This window comes from Scatophagus argus, chromosome 2, assembly GCF_020382885.2.
Source record: "Scatophagus argus isolate fScaArg1 chromosome 2, fScaArg1.pri, whole genome shotgun sequence".
Taxonomy (NCBI): Eukaryota; Metazoa; Chordata; class Actinopteri; family Scatophagidae; genus Scatophagus; species Scatophagus argus.
The window spans coordinates 27228329-27245495 of record NC_058494.1 but is presented as its reverse complement, the minus strand read 5'-3'; the positions used below and the strand labels follow the sequence as shown (position 1 = coordinate 27245495).

General features: G+C 49.0%; 1 protein-coding gene across 5 annotated transcripts in view; it reads right to left on the bottom strand.

Moving 5' to 3' along the window:
* Positions 1-225: 225 nt before the first annotated feature.
* akt3b (v-akt murine thymoma viral oncogene homolog 3b) overlaps positions 226-17167 on the bottom strand; it is an 18243-nt gene continuing 1301 nt past the window's right edge. For 2 of the 5 annotated variants that reach the window (XM_046375586.1, XM_046375596.1), the window contains exons 2-14: positions 13982-14495; positions 8852-8977; positions 8629-8740; positions 6482-6626; positions 6258-6389; positions 6033-6098; positions 5817-5885; positions 5238-5360; positions 4930-5058; positions 4197-4411; positions 3244-3331; positions 1778-1880; positions 226-1131 (exon numbers count right to left, since the gene is read on the bottom strand). In XM_046375586.1, coding sequence (XP_046231542.1) covers positions 1046-1131; positions 1778-1880; positions 3244-3331; positions 4197-4411; positions 4930-5058; positions 5238-5360; positions 5817-5885; positions 6033-6098; positions 6258-6389; positions 6482-6626; positions 8629-8740; positions 8852-8977; positions 13982-14027 — 1440 coding nt within the window. In that variant the 5' untranslated portion in view covers positions 14028-14495 and the 3' untranslated portion in view covers positions 226-1045. Of the gene's footprint in view, positions 1132-1777; positions 1881-3243; positions 3332-4196; positions 4412-4929; positions 5059-5237; positions 5361-5816; positions 5886-6032; positions 6099-6257; positions 6390-6481; positions 6627-8628; positions 8741-8851; positions 8978-13981; positions 14496-14642; positions 15364-15963; positions 15982-17167 lie in introns of those variants that run through there. The other 3 variants (XM_046375606.1, XM_046375578.1, XM_046375571.1) reach the window with 3 other exon arrangements.

The window sequence follows — 17167 nt, the reverse complement described above, 5'->3', positions numbered from 1 at the left end:
ATTTCCCTGTGTTAACACCCATTCCACAAGCCCTACAGCTACGATGAGGAAACAGAAGAGGTGGAGGAGGTGGAGAAGGTGGAGGAGGTGGAGGAGGTGGAGGTGAGAAAGCAGAGAAAGGCCTCGTTCCCCTGCCGCCTGTGGAAAGCTGGAGCGGTTAGCTGAGTTTGAATGCGGTTGTGCTCTGTGGCGCCTGAGTGAACTGTGCAGTTTCTGGCAGTTTAGTGTTTCCTGTTTCAAAATAAAAGAACGACTCGGAAGTAAAGCGCGAGAAAAAACACACACACGGGTTGAAAAAGAGCAAAGTAGTTACACTGCAACGATGAACGGAATGATACAGACTCGTCCATTCTCATCCCTCCTTTTTTTGTCTGTTTTTGTCGACCTGTGGACAGTCGTCTTCACCGCCATGGGATTGGGGAATGTGCGCCGCCATGGCAAATGTACGAGAAAGAAATCTTTTTTTGTACTTTTTCTTTTTTTTTTCTTTTGAGTGAACCACGAGCCATGCACTTATTCTCGACTAAGAATGACCCTTCACGCCCCCGGAAACCCGCCCGCCCTCTCCCAAAGTAACACCCTGTCGGTATGGTACGAAACATCTGCACACGTAAGGCAACATTTTTGGTTTTTGTTCCCTAAAACGGCTCGTCCAAACCAAGTGCAAAAAGTCAAAAGAAGAAGATAAAAGGGCAGAAAGGACAAACGTACAAAAAAAAAAAAAAAAAGATGAACGCAACCCGGGTTGACAACTTAATACTGACGGAGAGAAAAAATAAATAACAAAAACATTGCCTTCTGCAGTAAATAGCGCTGAAAATGTAGGAGACTTTTTTTTTTTTTTAGTGTGGGGAGACCGGCTGGAGTCCATCCCACTGTGCAAAAACCTCTTTTAAAGTCCCTAAAAAGACTTCTCCCCGTCTGTGAGGAGGCAGAGAAGGAGAAAAAGAGGGGAGACTGGTATTTTTTTTCTTCCTAAAATGGCTACGTGTTTTCCTCAAAATGGCCACGAATGGGGACGATACTGGCTGGCTGGGCCGGACGCTCACTCCCGCCCGCTGGCTGAGTAGGAGAACTGTGGGAAATGAGGCCTTCGCTCGTTGTCCGCCGCGTCCATCCCGTCCTCGTCATCTGTGCACACAGAAACATGAGCAGGTCCACATTTAGGGACGACATCCAATAACACACGATCTGCTGAAACCTGCAGGTAAACATTCACTCTTGTCCAACACTTTGTGACAAATACACTATATAGACAAAAGTATTGGGACAGCTGCTCTTCACACCAACAGGGACTTTAATGACGTCTCATTGTAAACTCACAGACAGCTTTGCAGCTCTAACAGCTTCCACTCTTCTGTGAAGGCTTTCCACAACATGTTGGAGTGTTTCTGTGGGAATTTGTGCCCATTCATGCAGTAGAGCATTTGTGAGGTCACACACTGATGTTGGACCAAAAGGCCTGGCTCACAATCTCCGTTCCAGTTCATCCCAAAGGTGTTGGATGGGGTTGAGGTCAGGGCTCTGTGTGGGCCAGTCAAGTTCTTCCACACCAAACTCATCCAACCATGTCTTTATGGAGCTTATGGAGCTTTGCCCCTGACTTCACTGGAAGTCAGGAGCCGAGCCCAAACCCTGAGGAACAGCCCTGTACCATACCTGGATTCAATAATAAAGAGGTGTGTCCCAATACTTTTGTCTGTGTAGTGTAGACAAACTTCATTCATCACATTGAAACACAGACGTCACTCATTCTTCAACGCTCGGCCTTCCTTACATTTCTCCGGCGGGGTGATGGTGATGGTCTGTGCTGTGAACTCCTCGTCAAAGTAACGCGTGTCCGTCTCCGAGGTGACCTGGGGCTGGAAGGGCGGGACCAGCTGGGACAGACAGGAAGTGCAGAAGGTGAGGACAGTCACACGCAGATGTGTGAGGGTTAGTAAACACTGAGTGGCGTTAAATTAGCACGTCGGCACGTTTGTTCCACTTTTGAACATCCAGGGCTCGGACATGGAGATGGTGGACAGTTTTCAGTATCTGGGTGTCCACCTCAACCATAAACTGGACTGGTCACATGACACTGATGCCCTGTACAAGAAGGGCCAAAGTCGCCTCCACCTTCTGAGGAGACTGAGGTCCTTTGGAGTGTGCAGGCCCCTCCTAAGGACTTTTTATGACTCTGTGGTAGCCTCTGTTATTCACTACGCTGTGGTCTGTTGGGGACAGGAAGAGACTGAACAAGCTGGTCAGGAGGGCCAGCTCTGTCCTGGGCTGCCCACTGGACTCTGTGGAGGAGGTGGGTGAGAGGAGGACGTTAGCCAAGCTGACATCCATCATGGACAACACCTCTCACCCTCTGCATCAGACAGTGGAGGCTCTGAGCAGCTCCTTCAGCAGCAGACTGCTACACCCTCAGTGTAGGAAGGAGCTACAGCAGCTCCTTCATTCCCACTGCTGTCAGAATGTACAGCTCAACAGTCTGGTCCTCTTGTACATAGCTGTATATTGTACTGGGTTTACTGTACCTGTAAACTGTTAATTTATTATCTCTATATTTATTTATTATTTAATTATCAACTGTTTTTGCACACTTTTTGCACTTTTTTCTGTCCTTGTGAGCTGCCACGACAAGTGAATTTCCCCCTGTGGGATCAATAAAGTTCATCTTATCTCATCTTCAGACGTTCTGTTCTCTTCTGAACACGGAGACGTCACTCACGAGGTGCTGGTGGTGAAAAGTAACAAAGTACGTTTACTTTACATTTAAATACAATTCTTTTATCTTTAGTTACTTTACAAATTAAGATGTTTACACACCAAACATAAAGAGTTGAGGTTTTGTTAGAAACTGAACCACCCAACACTTTATACGAGTTTCTAGTTTTTAAGTGACATATAATCACATTACAGCCAAACCAAATGTAACTCAGTCAAGCCGGACTAAATCTGGTTGAAGGCAGAATACAACTAAAACACACTCTGTTATAATACGGATGTCCATCAGGGAGCAAAGAGTTTGACCTCCGAGTCGACGGGAAACGCGATCCCGCCGGCTTTCGGACTGCGTCACGCTGCTGAAACGAAATCGAGATGAGGTAATCTTTCCTTCTCTGTTCTATTTTGGAGTTTACATGCCAGCCCAGGCTCGCTTTGAAAAACGAGGTAACCCTGCAACCAGAACATCTCAGGTACGCTGTTTGAATAAAGACGGGATGAAGTCTCGCAGCTAAATCCTGCTCTCACCTTCTTGTCGTAGACGTCCTGCCAGTCGACTGTGCCAAAGAAACTGTGCCGCATGATCTCCTTAGCGTCATCCGGTCCGCCGCCCAGCCTGTCAGACAAGAGACGAAGAACAAGACGTCCAAGTCAGACATTAAGCGCAGCTCTTACAAAGTCTCCATCAATGGAACCAGAATATCCACCCGCCGCTGATCCTAAAATAACTGGTCGAGGTGAGCGAGTTCGCTCTCTGAAGCCGCAGTAGCCTCTTTTCTCCAGCGTCTTCATCAGAGACAGAAAACGCCTCAGGGACAATCAGAGTGGGAAATTAACCGCAGCCACCTGCCACTTTCACTGAACACCAGTTTTGTTCTCGTCTTAAACAACACAAGTCGTGTACACAGTGAAACCAGCCGGCGAATTCTAACATCTCCCGTCCTGCCAAAACAGGATCCTGTAAGGTCAGCAGGCCCCGACGGATGCTGGGCTTTCCTGAACCTCGAACTGATCCGTCATGACCACATCTGTTCCTCTCTGAGTGTGAGTTAGGCCGTCTAAATTATTAAGGCAGTAAAAATGTAGATTATCTACCACAACGACGAACGTAAGAAAACGCTTTCAAAGAAGCTGTGACATGCAAACCAAAACCTGACCGACGGCTGCTACGAGCAGGCATCCAAACACGCGTCTGTGTGTCTTACACAAGGTGAGGAGCTCGGATCTGCTCTAATCTGGAGGAATTATGGCTGATGAATCCACCGTCTGACGGGTGAACAGGAGGCCCAGGAGTGCTCATCGGCGGGACGCCAGCGACGGATCGCGTCTCTGCAGGCTCATCCTGCAGACTCCACACTAAGAACCTCGTGTTTGGTATCAAGTGAGAAACGTGCAAAACCGCTCCCACGAACGCACAGCTTTAACGTCCAAAGCATGTCGCAGCAGGACAGCCTCGTGATGGCGTGTGATGGCGTGCGTACCGCTTGTTGGGGTCCTTGATGAGCAGCCCCGACAGCAGCGACTTGGCGTCAGCCGACAGGGTTCGCGGGAACTTGATCTCCTCCATGAGGATGAGCTCGAACAGCTTCTCGTGGTCCTGGTTGTAGAACGGCAGGCGGCCGCACATCATCTCGTACGTCACCACGCCCAAACCCCACCAGTCCACCGCCCGACCGTAGTCGTTGTCCTCCAGCACCTGACAACAAAGAGCACAATTTAACCACCGTGTTGTGGGGATTTCTGTACATTTCCTCTTCAGAACGGAACAGAAAGTTGTTGCTGCGCTGCCTGAAACCCAAAACGTTCTCCGCCTCTCAATGTTGATGTAAATCACGTAAACCAAAAATTGAACCAACAACCTTTCCTTCCTGATGGAGATATTTCTGACACATCCTCTTTCATATCCTCTTGATGGAAAAGTAACTTTCAAGAGCCACATTAGAAGAAGTGAAATTAGCTACTGACTGACTGCACTTTGTTTGGGAGGGAAACGTTTAGCTGCCGTCAGAGGAACCGAACTACATCTTCTGCTGTGGCTACGACTTCATCCTGCCGGCTGCCGCTGCGTGACCGACAGGCAGAAGAGAAACACGAGTTTCCTTCTGGATTTCTTGGCTTGGCAGTTTGGGTTTAGACTGACAGATTTCTTTTATTTCTCTGGCTCTTCATTATTTAAAGGCCCTGCAGCTTCCTCAAACTCCTCAAGCCTCTGACCTCAGGAGCCAGGTACTCAGGTGTTCCACAGAAGGTCTTCATGGTGGCAGTGTCTGTGATGCCTTCTTTGCAGAGGCCAAAGTCGGTGATCTTAATGTGGCCGTCTTTGTCCAACATGAGGTTCTCCAGCTGACGAGGAGGACGAGAGAAATAAGAGACATGAACGTTTGTCTTCATGCACATACACACACACACAGGCGCACACACATGCACATGCACACATGAGCGTGCACACACACATGCACACGCACGCTCGCACACACACACACACGTACACACGCATGCTCGCTCACACGCGTTTAATTCACCTTCAGGTCGCGATAGACGATCTTGGCAGAATGCAGGTAGTCGAGGGCGGAGACGATCTCGGCGCCGTAGAAACGAGTTCGGTCCTCCGAAAAAACTCTTTCTCTTGACAAGTGGAAAAACAGCTGCGGACAAAGAGAGAACACACGAGCTCACACACGTGGCAGGTCGATTATCGGCCTGGCCGACAACACAGTCACCTTCTCTCAAATTATCGCAACCGTGACTCAAGGATTTAGATTTTCACTACACATCAGTTCAAATATCAGCCATCGACCTCCTCGACAAACAAAATAAACATCACGTTGTTGTTTGTCTTGTTACTTCCCGTATGTTAACTCTGTGTTCTCTGTAAGGCTGCTTCTTATCTGTTGTCTTTGTCACATTTTTCAAACTGTCCAAAAATAAAACCGAGCCGAGGCCTGAAGCGCGCCGAGAGGAGAGACTGCGTTCTGTTAAAGCTCTTTGAAACGCGCCGTTAGTCAACGTTCTTGAAATAACTTCCACGCCGAAACGAGAGACGGAACATCTGCCAGCATCACAGGCTTCCTGTTAAAAAAGCCGATTGACTGATCTCTCACCTCTCCGCCGTTGACGTACTCCATTACAAAGCACAGCCGATCCTTAGTCTGGAACGAGTACTTCAGAGACTGCAACACAATATGCACAACATTCCTTTAATCCCAGCAGCACTCGGCCGTTGGTTTCAAACATCAGAGAATCTTTGCTTCTCGGCGGCCGCAGCTTCGCTCTTTAAAGCTGAGGCGGATTCATTCAAACACTGAAGGTCTACTCACAGTCAGGAATGGATGCCGAGTGTTTTTTAAAACCCTGCTTTCCGTGAGCGTGTGAGCGACTTCATCCTGTGGCAGAGAAAAGAGCAGAGACGGACTGTTTAACCAGGAGACACAAGACGCTCACAACTTCCTGTCCAGGTCATAACTGGCAGGACAGGAACAAAACCCACCTAATGATGGTCGTCACCTAATGCTGATATTTAACATTACAAAGCGTAGGAGCACCTTGGCTATGATGACTTCCTTCTTCAGGATCTTCATGGCGTAGTAGGTGCCGCTCGCCTTCTCCCTCACCAGAATGACTTTCCCAAACGTGCCTTTGCCCAGAAGCTTCAGATAGTCGAAGTCATTCATCGTCTGGACACAGAAACAGAAGCACGACGTGAACAAACCGGCTGCCCGTCACTCAGCGAGGCGGGAGCGACGCTTTGTCTCAGGTCAACCCTCACCTTTCGTTTGTAGTGGCTGATGGAGGTGTCCATCTCCTCCTCGTTGACGTTCTCGATCTGGGAGGTGGGGCTGCACAGGATGCCCTCCTCCTCCTGCTTGGCCAGAGACTCGGCCACCATCTGGATGGCCTCGGCCCACTCGTCTCTGCGGGACACAAACACAGACGGGTTCAGATGCTGTCACTGACCGCTTTTCCTCTGAACCTTCAGCTTCAGATTCGCGACATCACGTGAGAAACCAGCGCTGATTGGTTTCATGTCCTGCACAGCAGAGACATTAAGACTGTGACGCCCGCCAAAGGACGCGAGGGGGGCTTTTTCTGCTCTGAAGCTGAAATCTGGACCATTTCTAACCTGTCTAAAAACCTCTTTTCGAGGTAGGCTGAACGCTTTCTGTGGCAGCCACGCCTCTCAGGTCAGCGAGACGTCCTCCTCTCCGTCCAGCCCTCCAGTCCCGCTCACACCAAACCACTGAGCGTCAGGTGGCAGGTCAGAATGTATACATGTATATTCTTTGGAAACAAAACCCCTGAAAGCTTGGCGTCCAGCCCCCGTCCCACACCCCTGTTTCCTGTCTTTCTTCTCACTGTGTCCACAGGCTCCTGTTGTGTTGAACAGAAAAACCCTCCGGTCTGGTTTCACGTCTGGTGCCTGTGGACGGTCAGTCCTCCCTTGTCTCTGCTTTTACTACATCTTTATTGAGTTTTTTCAGCAGCAGTCAAGTTTTACAGCTAAAGTAAAAGTATGCCAAAGTATGTAACATGCAGGTTTCGCTTTTTGGTGGGGGGGTACTGGCTATCGAGGCCAGTATTTCATTTTCAAGCTTTTGTCAGTCGTCAACGTCATCGTGCACCTCCGAGTTTCCATCATATTTCATTTTGTGCCGCTTGTTTTTTTCTTTAACATCTGTGAAGAAAACAAACTTTAACTGAGTTTTGGTCTTTTTCTTTTCCAGTCGCACCATTCAAACATCCTCTTCTCTTCAGAATCTTTTTATTTGACCCAACAACTAAATACTGCAACAACTTAAAAATAATTCTGTCAATGTCAGCTCAGAAGTCGCAGCAGTCAGTAAGATGTTTCCGGACATGTTGTTCTGTTGGTTAATTTAAGCCTGATCGCTCTGACGCTCTAAATCCACACAAACCCTCTACAGCCTACAGCCTGCGAGGAGGAGGAGGAGGAGGAGGAGGAGGAGGAGGAGGAGGAGGAGGAGGAGAAGGAGGGGCAGGAGGTGGAGGAAGAGGAGGAGGAGGAGGAGGAGGAGGAGGAGGGGCAGGAGGTGGAGGAAGAGGAAGAGGAGGAGGAGGAGGAGGAGGAGGAGGAGGAGGAGGAGAAGGAGGGGCAGGAGGTGGAGGAAGAGGAGGCGGAGGAGAAGGAGGGGCAGGAGGAGGAGGAGGAGGAGGAAGAGGAGGAGGAGGAGGAGGAAGAGGAGGAGGAGGAGGAGGAGGAGGAGAAGGAGGGGCAGGAGGTGGAGGAAGAGGAGGAGGAGGAGGAGGAGGTGGAGGAAGAAGAGGAGGAACAGGAGGAGGAGGAGGAGGAGGAGGGGCAGGAGGTGGAGGAGGAGGAGGAGGAGGAGGAGGAGGAGGAGAAGGAGGGGCAGGAGGTGGAGGAAGAGGAAGAGGAGGAGGAGGAGGAGGAGAAGGAGGGGCAGGAGGTGGAGGAAGAAGAGGAGGAACAGGAGGAGGAGGAGGAGGAGGAGGGGCAGGAGGTGGAGGAGGAGGAGGAGGAGGAGGAGGAGGAGAAGGAGGGGCAGGAGGTGGAGGAGGAGGAGGAGGAGGGAGAGGAGGAGCAAGAGGAGGAGGAGGGGCAGGAGGAGAAGGAGGAGGAGGAGGAACAGGAGGAGGAGAAGGAGGGGCAGGAGGTGGAAGAAGAGGAAGAGGAGGAGGAGGAGGAGGAGAAGGAGGGGCAGGAGGTGGAGGAAGAAGAGGAGGAACAGGAGGAGGAGGAGGAGAAGGAGGGGCAGGAGGTGGAGGAAGAGGAGGAGGAGGAGGAGGAGGAGGAAGAGGAGGAGGAGGGGCAGGAGGAAGAGGAAGAGGAGGAGGGAGAGGAGGAGGAAGAGGAGGAGGAGAAAGAGGAGGAAGAGGAGGAGGAGGAGGAGGAGGAACAGGAGGAGGAGGAGGAAGAGGAGGAGGCTGGACTCTCACCTCTCGTCAGGAGTGTCCACGTGAAAAGTCCTCTCGATGACGGTGGTCCACTGCAGACAGCGGATGATGAAGGTGTTTGGCTTTGGACGCTCTGTCTTCATCAGCTGACATTCTGGAAGTCACACAGAGAGCAAAGACGCACGCCGTTACACACACACACACACACACGTTTGTCTGTTTCAACGTGTGAAACCTGTGACGAAGGCCTCGGCTGGCGTCTCACTTGCTACAGAGAAGTTGTTGAGCGGGTAGGCCAGGTCGGAGTCCTGCGGTTTGTCCTTGTAGCCGATGAAAGAGCCGTCCGTCTTCAGCAGGAAGTAGCGCGGTCGCCAGTTCTTGATGTACTCGCCTGCAGGGAGGACAGACAACGACAGGTTACTTCCTGCTTCGCTCTCATGTGCGTTCAGACTGGACCGGGAGCAGCAGAACCTGGACCTCGTGAGGACAGCGGAGCAGGCCTGCGAACCAGAGCTGCAACAACAAGTCAATTAATCCACTGAGAGGAACTCAGTCGTCCACTATTTCCATAACTGATTCGTTCTTTCAGTCATTTTTCAATCGAAAATGTCATTTGCTGCTTCCAGCTTCTCAAATGTGAGGATTTGCTGCTTTTCTTTGATGTTTCTGACGGTAAATCAAGAGTCTTTGGGTTTTGGACTGTTGATTGGACAAAAGAAGCATTTTGAAAACGGGACTCTGAAGCGTCGATGAACATTTATAGGCTTAACGACTAATCAATAAATCATGAAAATGATCAGCAGCCCTGATGCAAACACTGGACCTATCAGACGGACCTGTGGGCCACACATTCACTCCCTTTGGCCAGTCAGGTGAAGCCCTGGCCTGCCGTCAGCTACGCTCCAATTAATCTGGGTCAGTCTGAAGGTCTGTGAGATTAGGAGAGAAGAGCTGATGTGTTTATGTATCACAAGTCTCGCGACGGCGTTCTCGATGTTTAGGCTAATACAACACGTTTCAACACTCACTTCAGGTGGATGATGTTGGAGGAACTCTCCAGATTCAAGTCGTGCTTTAAGTGTTTCTCGTTTTCAGAAGTCATCTCAGTCACAGAAGCACTCAGCCTCGTTTCTGTCAGCAGACTCCAGTTTCCTGTTCAACACGTTCACGTCTGCACCACAGTTTAGCCGCTTTAAAATCTCACCTGCATCCCAATTAAAACGAAACAGACTCAAACAGTAACCGTTTCACTGGTGTCCAGCTCAAAGTCACACCTGAACCCGTCACTTTGAACCGCCGCAGTGACCCCACGTGTTTCCTTCTTTATCAGCAGCTGACAAACACATTCAAACACGAGGACCACTTCCGGGTCAGGAGGAAATCTCGTGACGAGAAACACTGCGTGAGCACAGCGTTGAGTCTCGCTTTCCTGCCGTCCTGACTCATCAGTTTGTGACACAACAAACGCTGGGATACGCCAACATGTCGCGGTGACATCTTAGCACCAGAGCTAACGAACAACAACAAAGTGCGTCTGTGTTGGGTGACGAACTGAAGAGCCTCAGCGTCTGCTCGTCGGATCGAACTCTGACGAAGCCGACCTCACACGCCTGATGACTCACGGCTGCAGAACAACAGCGTGAGGTGGACGGCAAAAGCAAGACGCCATGAAGGCAGAAAAAGCTGAGAAGGAAGTCGCCTGCACAGGATAACTTACAGGCTGATTCACTGTTGGTGGAAAATGTCACCAAACTGTGAAAAATCCTTATTTGAAAATCAGAGGATTCAGATTACAGTCAAGTGCTTCCATTTGATCTTAAAGGAGACTTACTTATAAATTACTTAAACCATTGATCATAATTGTTTTTAATTATGCCTGGCGGCTGATGAGGGGCGGAAAAGGTGAAGCCGGTGACCAGCAGGATGAATGCGGGAGAGGAACTACTACAATCACATTTATACAATAACTGACTAACTGTTTTGTCACCAGCAGAAATGGTGAGTTTATGAGAGCATTAAACTCACATTACTTCTGCTCAGCTCCTCACCGGCCTGACGACGACACCGACCGCACATTCATTCATGCTCCCCACAGGATGAACCCTCTGGACGTTAACAGCAGCTCAAAAGCCGTGCGAGCGCCGGACAAGCGCCGACGAGTGTCGGGCGAGCGCCGACCCACAGAGATTTACAGAAAGACGACACAGACTCGGCGTCATGCACATGTACTCTGAAGCAACGTGAACAGCCAATCAGGCTTGGTTTGATTCTAGAGCTTCCACGATTACATACGTCAAATAAAACAAAGCTAACTAACCAACCATTTTGATAACCGTGTCTGTAGACACACTTCAATAAACTGAATTCCTCCATTTTCACCGTTAAATCACATTATTAAAGGCAGTTCTTGTTTGGCTTCCTGTCCACTGTGCCACCAGCTATAAGTCACGTTGTCTTATTCACAAAACCTCATCCATTTTTATGGTTATGCACCAAACACAAGGAGCTACAGATTTCAGACCTCGACGCCACGACATGAAGCTTCCTCCTGTCCACATGTTGGAGCGTCCTTCAGCATCACACTGAACCCTGAACTGCTCCCAATGTGGTCCAGACAAATCCGCCTCAAAAAACTGCAAACGTTCTCAAATCAGTGACCTTTGACTTTCACTGATTTCCCGCCGCTTCCGAGCGTGGACTGACTCCTCTGTTGCGTCCAGCGCAGCATCCTGGTCAACAGGACACACATCACGTTAAAGAAGAAGTCATTTCCAAGCTCTTTTGTCACACACTTCAGAAGACCTGACATCCATTCAAATCACACTTCAAACCAGCGAAACAAGTGAGTCTCCACTGACGCAAACTCTGCTCCGCATTCAAATGTTACGCCTTGTTTTTGTGCTTCTAAAACAATCAGCTTAACCACCCGAGTTTCCAAACTGTTGTGAACCGCGTGTGAACTCTGAGTTTTGATCTTAAACGGCCCACAGGGCGGCTCGGGGCCGTTTTTCTAGGACTGAATTATAAGAGCACACAGAGGTGCAATAAACAATTCAGGGACTTGTGGGGGCCGGAGAGGAAGGAACCCGAGCGTTAGGTCATCCTCTGTATGCTCACAGTGCCACAGAGAAACTTCCCCCTGCCTGCCAGCCAACAGCCCTGAGCTCAGACCAGACAAACACACACTGTGGGAAACAACACAGCAGCCAAGTGCAGCTCAGACTGGACCGCAGCGCCGCGAGGCCCGCCTTCCCTGCTCGCCGTCTGGCAGGTAAACAGCCATTGTTAGGAGGCCGCGTCCACGCCGAGCAGCATGAAAACACGAGCACCCCGGGCAGTGAACGCATCCGAAAGCTCCGGTCTTGTGTTGTAGTGTGGACCAGGAAAACGTGTTTCTCTTCCTGACCACAGAGTGACTTCGTGTCTAACAGGCTTCAATGGGAAGAGCTAAACTGTGCGTTCAGCTACACCGAAATAAGTCACATGCTGCTTCCAACTTGTTAAATCACAGGATTTGCTGCTTTTTTGTCACTTCTGACAGTAAATGAAGAGTCTTTGGGTTTTGGGCTCTTGGTTGGACAAAAGACCTGAACATGACACACTCTGGGAAACTGCAAAGAAACTGAGCAACTGATCGAGCAATGATAAAGAAAATCAGCAGATTACTCAATAACGAAGATAATCGATTATGGTGACAGCATGAAGAAGCAAAAGAGGAGGTTTAACTGGTTTCCTGTGCTTTTTGCATTTCAGTGTGTGAACAAAAGTCTTTCAAACGTTTCACTTTCACTCTACAGGCTCTTTCTGTCAGTACATTTTTAAGTGTGCAGCTTGTTTACATAGACATGAATGTAAAACATGAAACTTAAGTCATTAATATTAGATGTGGACTCAAGTCACGTGACTTTACCACCATGGATCCAAAATGAACGTGAACCAAACTACTCTGAAGTTGTTTGGTAAGTCAAAGCAGACAAAGACTTCATGGTTTATATCAGAAATCCGTACCTGAATGCCCACAAATCTCACCTGACATGTGAGAGTGTGTATTTGTTGTATTTGCTGAGTGCATCAGGGGACACGAAACTTCAATGTAAGACTCACTTGTGACCACAGAACTGGGACATGGTGATATTTTTTTCCCACAGGATGGCAAAGACATGACCCATCCTGCTCTGCTCTGATTGGCTTACCCTGATATCCTCACCTTAACCCTCAGCGACCTCACTCCACTTGCCTAAACGTGACCAACTCAACAGCGACCAGCCAATCGGCAGGGCGGGTCGCGACTTCGCCATCCTGGGGAAGAAAAGTTTCTGCACACAGTCAAGCTAAAGACATTTGTGTCCCCCTGAACGAATGTAACAGCACAGTTTGAGGCTCCACTGTTGTGTTAAACTGCTTTCAGGGGTCGCACCTCCACCTGTCAGCTACACCATCCAAACTAAAAACCAGAAGAAGAGCAGACAGGAGCAGCCATCCGTGACTGAAAACCTCTCACTTTGCCTCCTGAGTAAAAACAAACCAGTTTCAACCAACCGCCTGCCTCGGTGTAAATAACACAGAAAGGAGAAGTGGCTACCAAGAACTGGTTAGTGTTGTTGTTTCTGTTCTGTCTGATCCTGTCAGCTGCACAGTCCTGGTCAACACGATTCAGCCTGCCGCCGAGCAGGACATCTTTTGGATATTCAGCATCCACAGCAACACGTTTAAATCAACTGAAACAAACAGCAGAGTGACTCACGGAAATAAAATCTTATTAGCTGGAGTTAGCCGATAAGTTAATGATGAAATGGCTGCTTTTAGTTATTTTATTTTACTTTATAGAGCGCTCATTTCAAATCGTGAATATTTGTTATTATGTGTGACCGTGGGAAAAGGCACCAGAGCTCTGACGCATAAGAATACTTTGATTCTAATTAGATTTATATCAGCAAAATATAGCAGATAAAGCTACATGTATGGCAATTTACATTTGTTCTGTTTCTTTCACTTTTCATACGTACAGTCCTGTACTGCAGCCAGCCACCAGGGGGCGATCCAGAGGTTTTGGCTTCACTTTTGGGGACCGACTTGTGACTGAAGACATCATCACAGTCGTACTCTGCTCTACTACAACACAGCAGGATACAGTGAAGCTCCACCCTGTGGCGCAGAGCTAACCGGCTACATGCTGCTAGCTGTCTCCACCTCCACCCAACAAATTATCATCCATTCCGTTTAAATAAAATGAAACCAGTTTAAGCTCGTACACAGAACATGTGAACCCGAAAACCTCGGGACGACAGGGGGTCTCTATGGCACCGAGGAAGAGCGACTGACACAAACAAAACCTGTCAGTGGACACAATCGGCGTTCAGTGAAATGTAAGAGGACCAACACGAGCCCCGCTCACCTCTTTTCTGGACCCAGCCTTCCTTGACGACGTTCTGGTCGCTCATGGTGGCTCCCCGTCACCAGTTCTCCCAGTTCTCCCAGTGTGGTGACGCTGAGGGGACGGTTGTTGTGGTTGGGGGGCGGGGTTAGCGGGACAGTTTGTTCGGCTGAAGCTCAGTCAGCCTTCCGTCTGACCGCCAACCTACCTGCGCCCGCCTGACCTCAGATCTGCCCACGAGTTCCCCCACTGGGCTGTAGTCTCTCTCTCTCTCTCTCTCTCTCTTTCCCACAGTCACTTTCTTTTTCCTCCTGTCGCCCCGCCAACCCAACCTGACGTCCTCTTGCTGTCTTCTCTCCTCTCTCCCCTCCTTGTCCTCCTCACCTCCTTAAATTTTGTTTCTCTTTTACTCCCCCTCTTCCTCTCCCTCCCTCCTTCTCGCTGTCCGTGTCACAGTTGTCTTTACTCCCTCGTTCTCTCAGACTCCTTCTTCTTCTTCTTCTTCTGCGCTCAGGCGTTCCAGCGGTGAGTCAGCCTGGAAGGAAACGGAGGCAGAGAAAGGAGAGAAGAGAGAAGAAACACACACAAACAGAGGAGGTCAGCGGATCGTTTCCCTAGCACAGCAAACACAGCAGGCCACCACTCATTGTTCAGAGCCCTAACACACTTCCTGCCTCCTTACCTCCTTCTTTACTACCTCCTTCTCTTCGCCCTCTCCATCGGTCTTTGCCTAACCACTGCTCCATCAGTTTTTTACCTCCTCTTTTCCTTTCTTCTTTTCTCCTTCCTTCCCTTTCAGCCTCAGAGCCCTCCTTTCCTTCCCCACCCTCAAATCATCTCCTCCCCTTCCTTCTCTCCTCTAACTACTTCTCCACACATCTTTTATTTAACCTCCTCTTCTTCTCAGTCCTTCCATCCTTCCATCCCTTCCTCACCAACTCCTCTTCCTGACTCTCTCATCCTCCTTACCTTCCTTCTCTCATCAGTCCTTCACTTTTACTTTTTCCTTCAACTTTTTAAGCCTCCTCTATCACTTGCTTCCTTCCTTCTTTCACACCTTCCATCCCAATCCAGCCTGGGTTGCCTTCTTCCTCACAAAAGTCCAACCCCTTCCTTCTTTCCTTCCTTCTTCCTCCTCTCCTTCCCTTTCTCACTGCCTCCTTCCCTCACTGCGCCTCCTCCTCCATCCTCTCCTACCTTCTCTTGCCAGCTTTTCAAAATCGATGAATCATTTTTGTCATTTTTCGAGCCGTCCTCTCAAACGTGACGATCTGCTTTGGGTGTTGATGTGTTGGTCAAACGAGTCAAGCGATGTGAAGACGTCACTTTAGGCTGCAGGATGTTGTGATTTTTCACTTTTCACAGACTAAACAATTAATGAAGTAAGTGAAAACAATGGACGATGAGCACCGACAGTGAACGCGTTCGCTGCGGCGCTACTGACTTTAGATCCTGTCGCAGACGGTATTTAACGTGTCAGCGTCGGCCGTCTCTTCTTCTTTGAGTGTGTTGGACCAAAGCTCTGCTGTCGGTGAATAAAACAGGATATTTGCATCGTTCAAAAAGCAGATAGCAGAGCAGTCATGTGGGGCCCGTTGGACCCAGCCTGCAACATGACATCATTTCCTCCCGCAACAAGTGATGTTTCTTTAATGAAAACAAACGGCACGCTCGCATCAGCGCTCAAGAGCTCTGTAAACAGCCAAACATGGCAGTTATTTTCATTATTGATTAATCTGCCAGTTACGTTCACCATTAATCATTTAGTCAACAAGACAGCATCTCAAATGGACCTGGACTCAGTATTGATGAGTATCGTCCACTGACATGTAAAGATGGCTGACACGTCCCAAAAATATCATCGATACGAGCGCGGCTGAGGCCACGCCGTCCCGTCCCCCTCTCCCGCCGTCACCCACGCTCACCCCTCTCACTTCCTTCTCTGATTCCTTCACTCCCAAATGCTGTCTTTACCTCCACCCCACCCGTCATCAGTCTCTTACCGAGGCTGACAGCACCGTCACGCCTGATGCTGCACGTCCGTGAAGTGCGGCTCTCCTGAAACTCAGATCACTCAGTTATGAAAGATCACACCTCATATAAAGAATATATAGCTTCATGACGTCACTGCTAACGTATTCCTGATTTCACATTTGTCTACGTGTAGAAGAGATGAAGAGAAAAACTGTTTTTATGTTAATGGGAACAGGACGTCAGTCTGGCAGTACGTTACGGGGTAACGATTCAATATATCGCGATACGCTGTGGCGCTGTCAGTAGGGCGACATGCCGTTTCGCATTCCTGTGTTTACTCTGGCGTGTTTACTTCCTCGCCTTTCCGCTGTAGTTGTCATGCTGTAATATTAGAGTCAAATGGCTGCAGGCAGTTTACAGCAGTGCCACCTAGCTGTCGGAGGTTTAAACACAACATAAAATGAACCACAGCTACAAGGTTTATGGGAATCGATACAGCGTGATGGAATAAAATACGGCAATACTCAAATATATCTACATTTTCTTACACCCCTCGTGGTAAGAACGGTTCGGCTTAAACAATCTCACACTGTCATCCTGCTCTAAAAATACAATCCATCACAGCACATTCTGTTTTTAAGTGTTCAAGTGCATTTCTGTTGCTTTTATAAATCAGTCTGAGGCACCAGGTGTGTCTGAAAGGTGCAGAGCAGTTCAGTCTCACCAACACCACGCCGATCCACACATTAGCGTCTTCTAATATGTGTCACACACTACACAAATGCCAATATATCGTCATGCATCATAATATAACCTAAAGAGATAAACTCATACTGGGCTTTTACACTGAATTTAGTAATAAAAGAGACAAATCGATTCTTCCTCACAGCATTTCAGCCACTAACCAGGGCCGGGATTTCCCATACAATTCAATATGCTGTGAATAATAATCACACTTAGAATAAAGAATTTACATCATAATTTGGCATTCAGGCACCAACATATGAGAGTAAGAACATAAGATGCCGCACACGTGCTGGTGACACACTGGCCACGTTCGTTCAATGCACAAGGCACACACACAAACCATCAACGGGAAGATCCAAGGCTGGAAAACAAATGTGAGCCCTCCAATGACAACAAAAACAATGGCTGACAGGAGCAGCCCTTGTGTGTTTCAGGAGCCGGTTCAGAGCCGCGGCCCTCGGCACCTCAAACACACCCCTGCCGCTC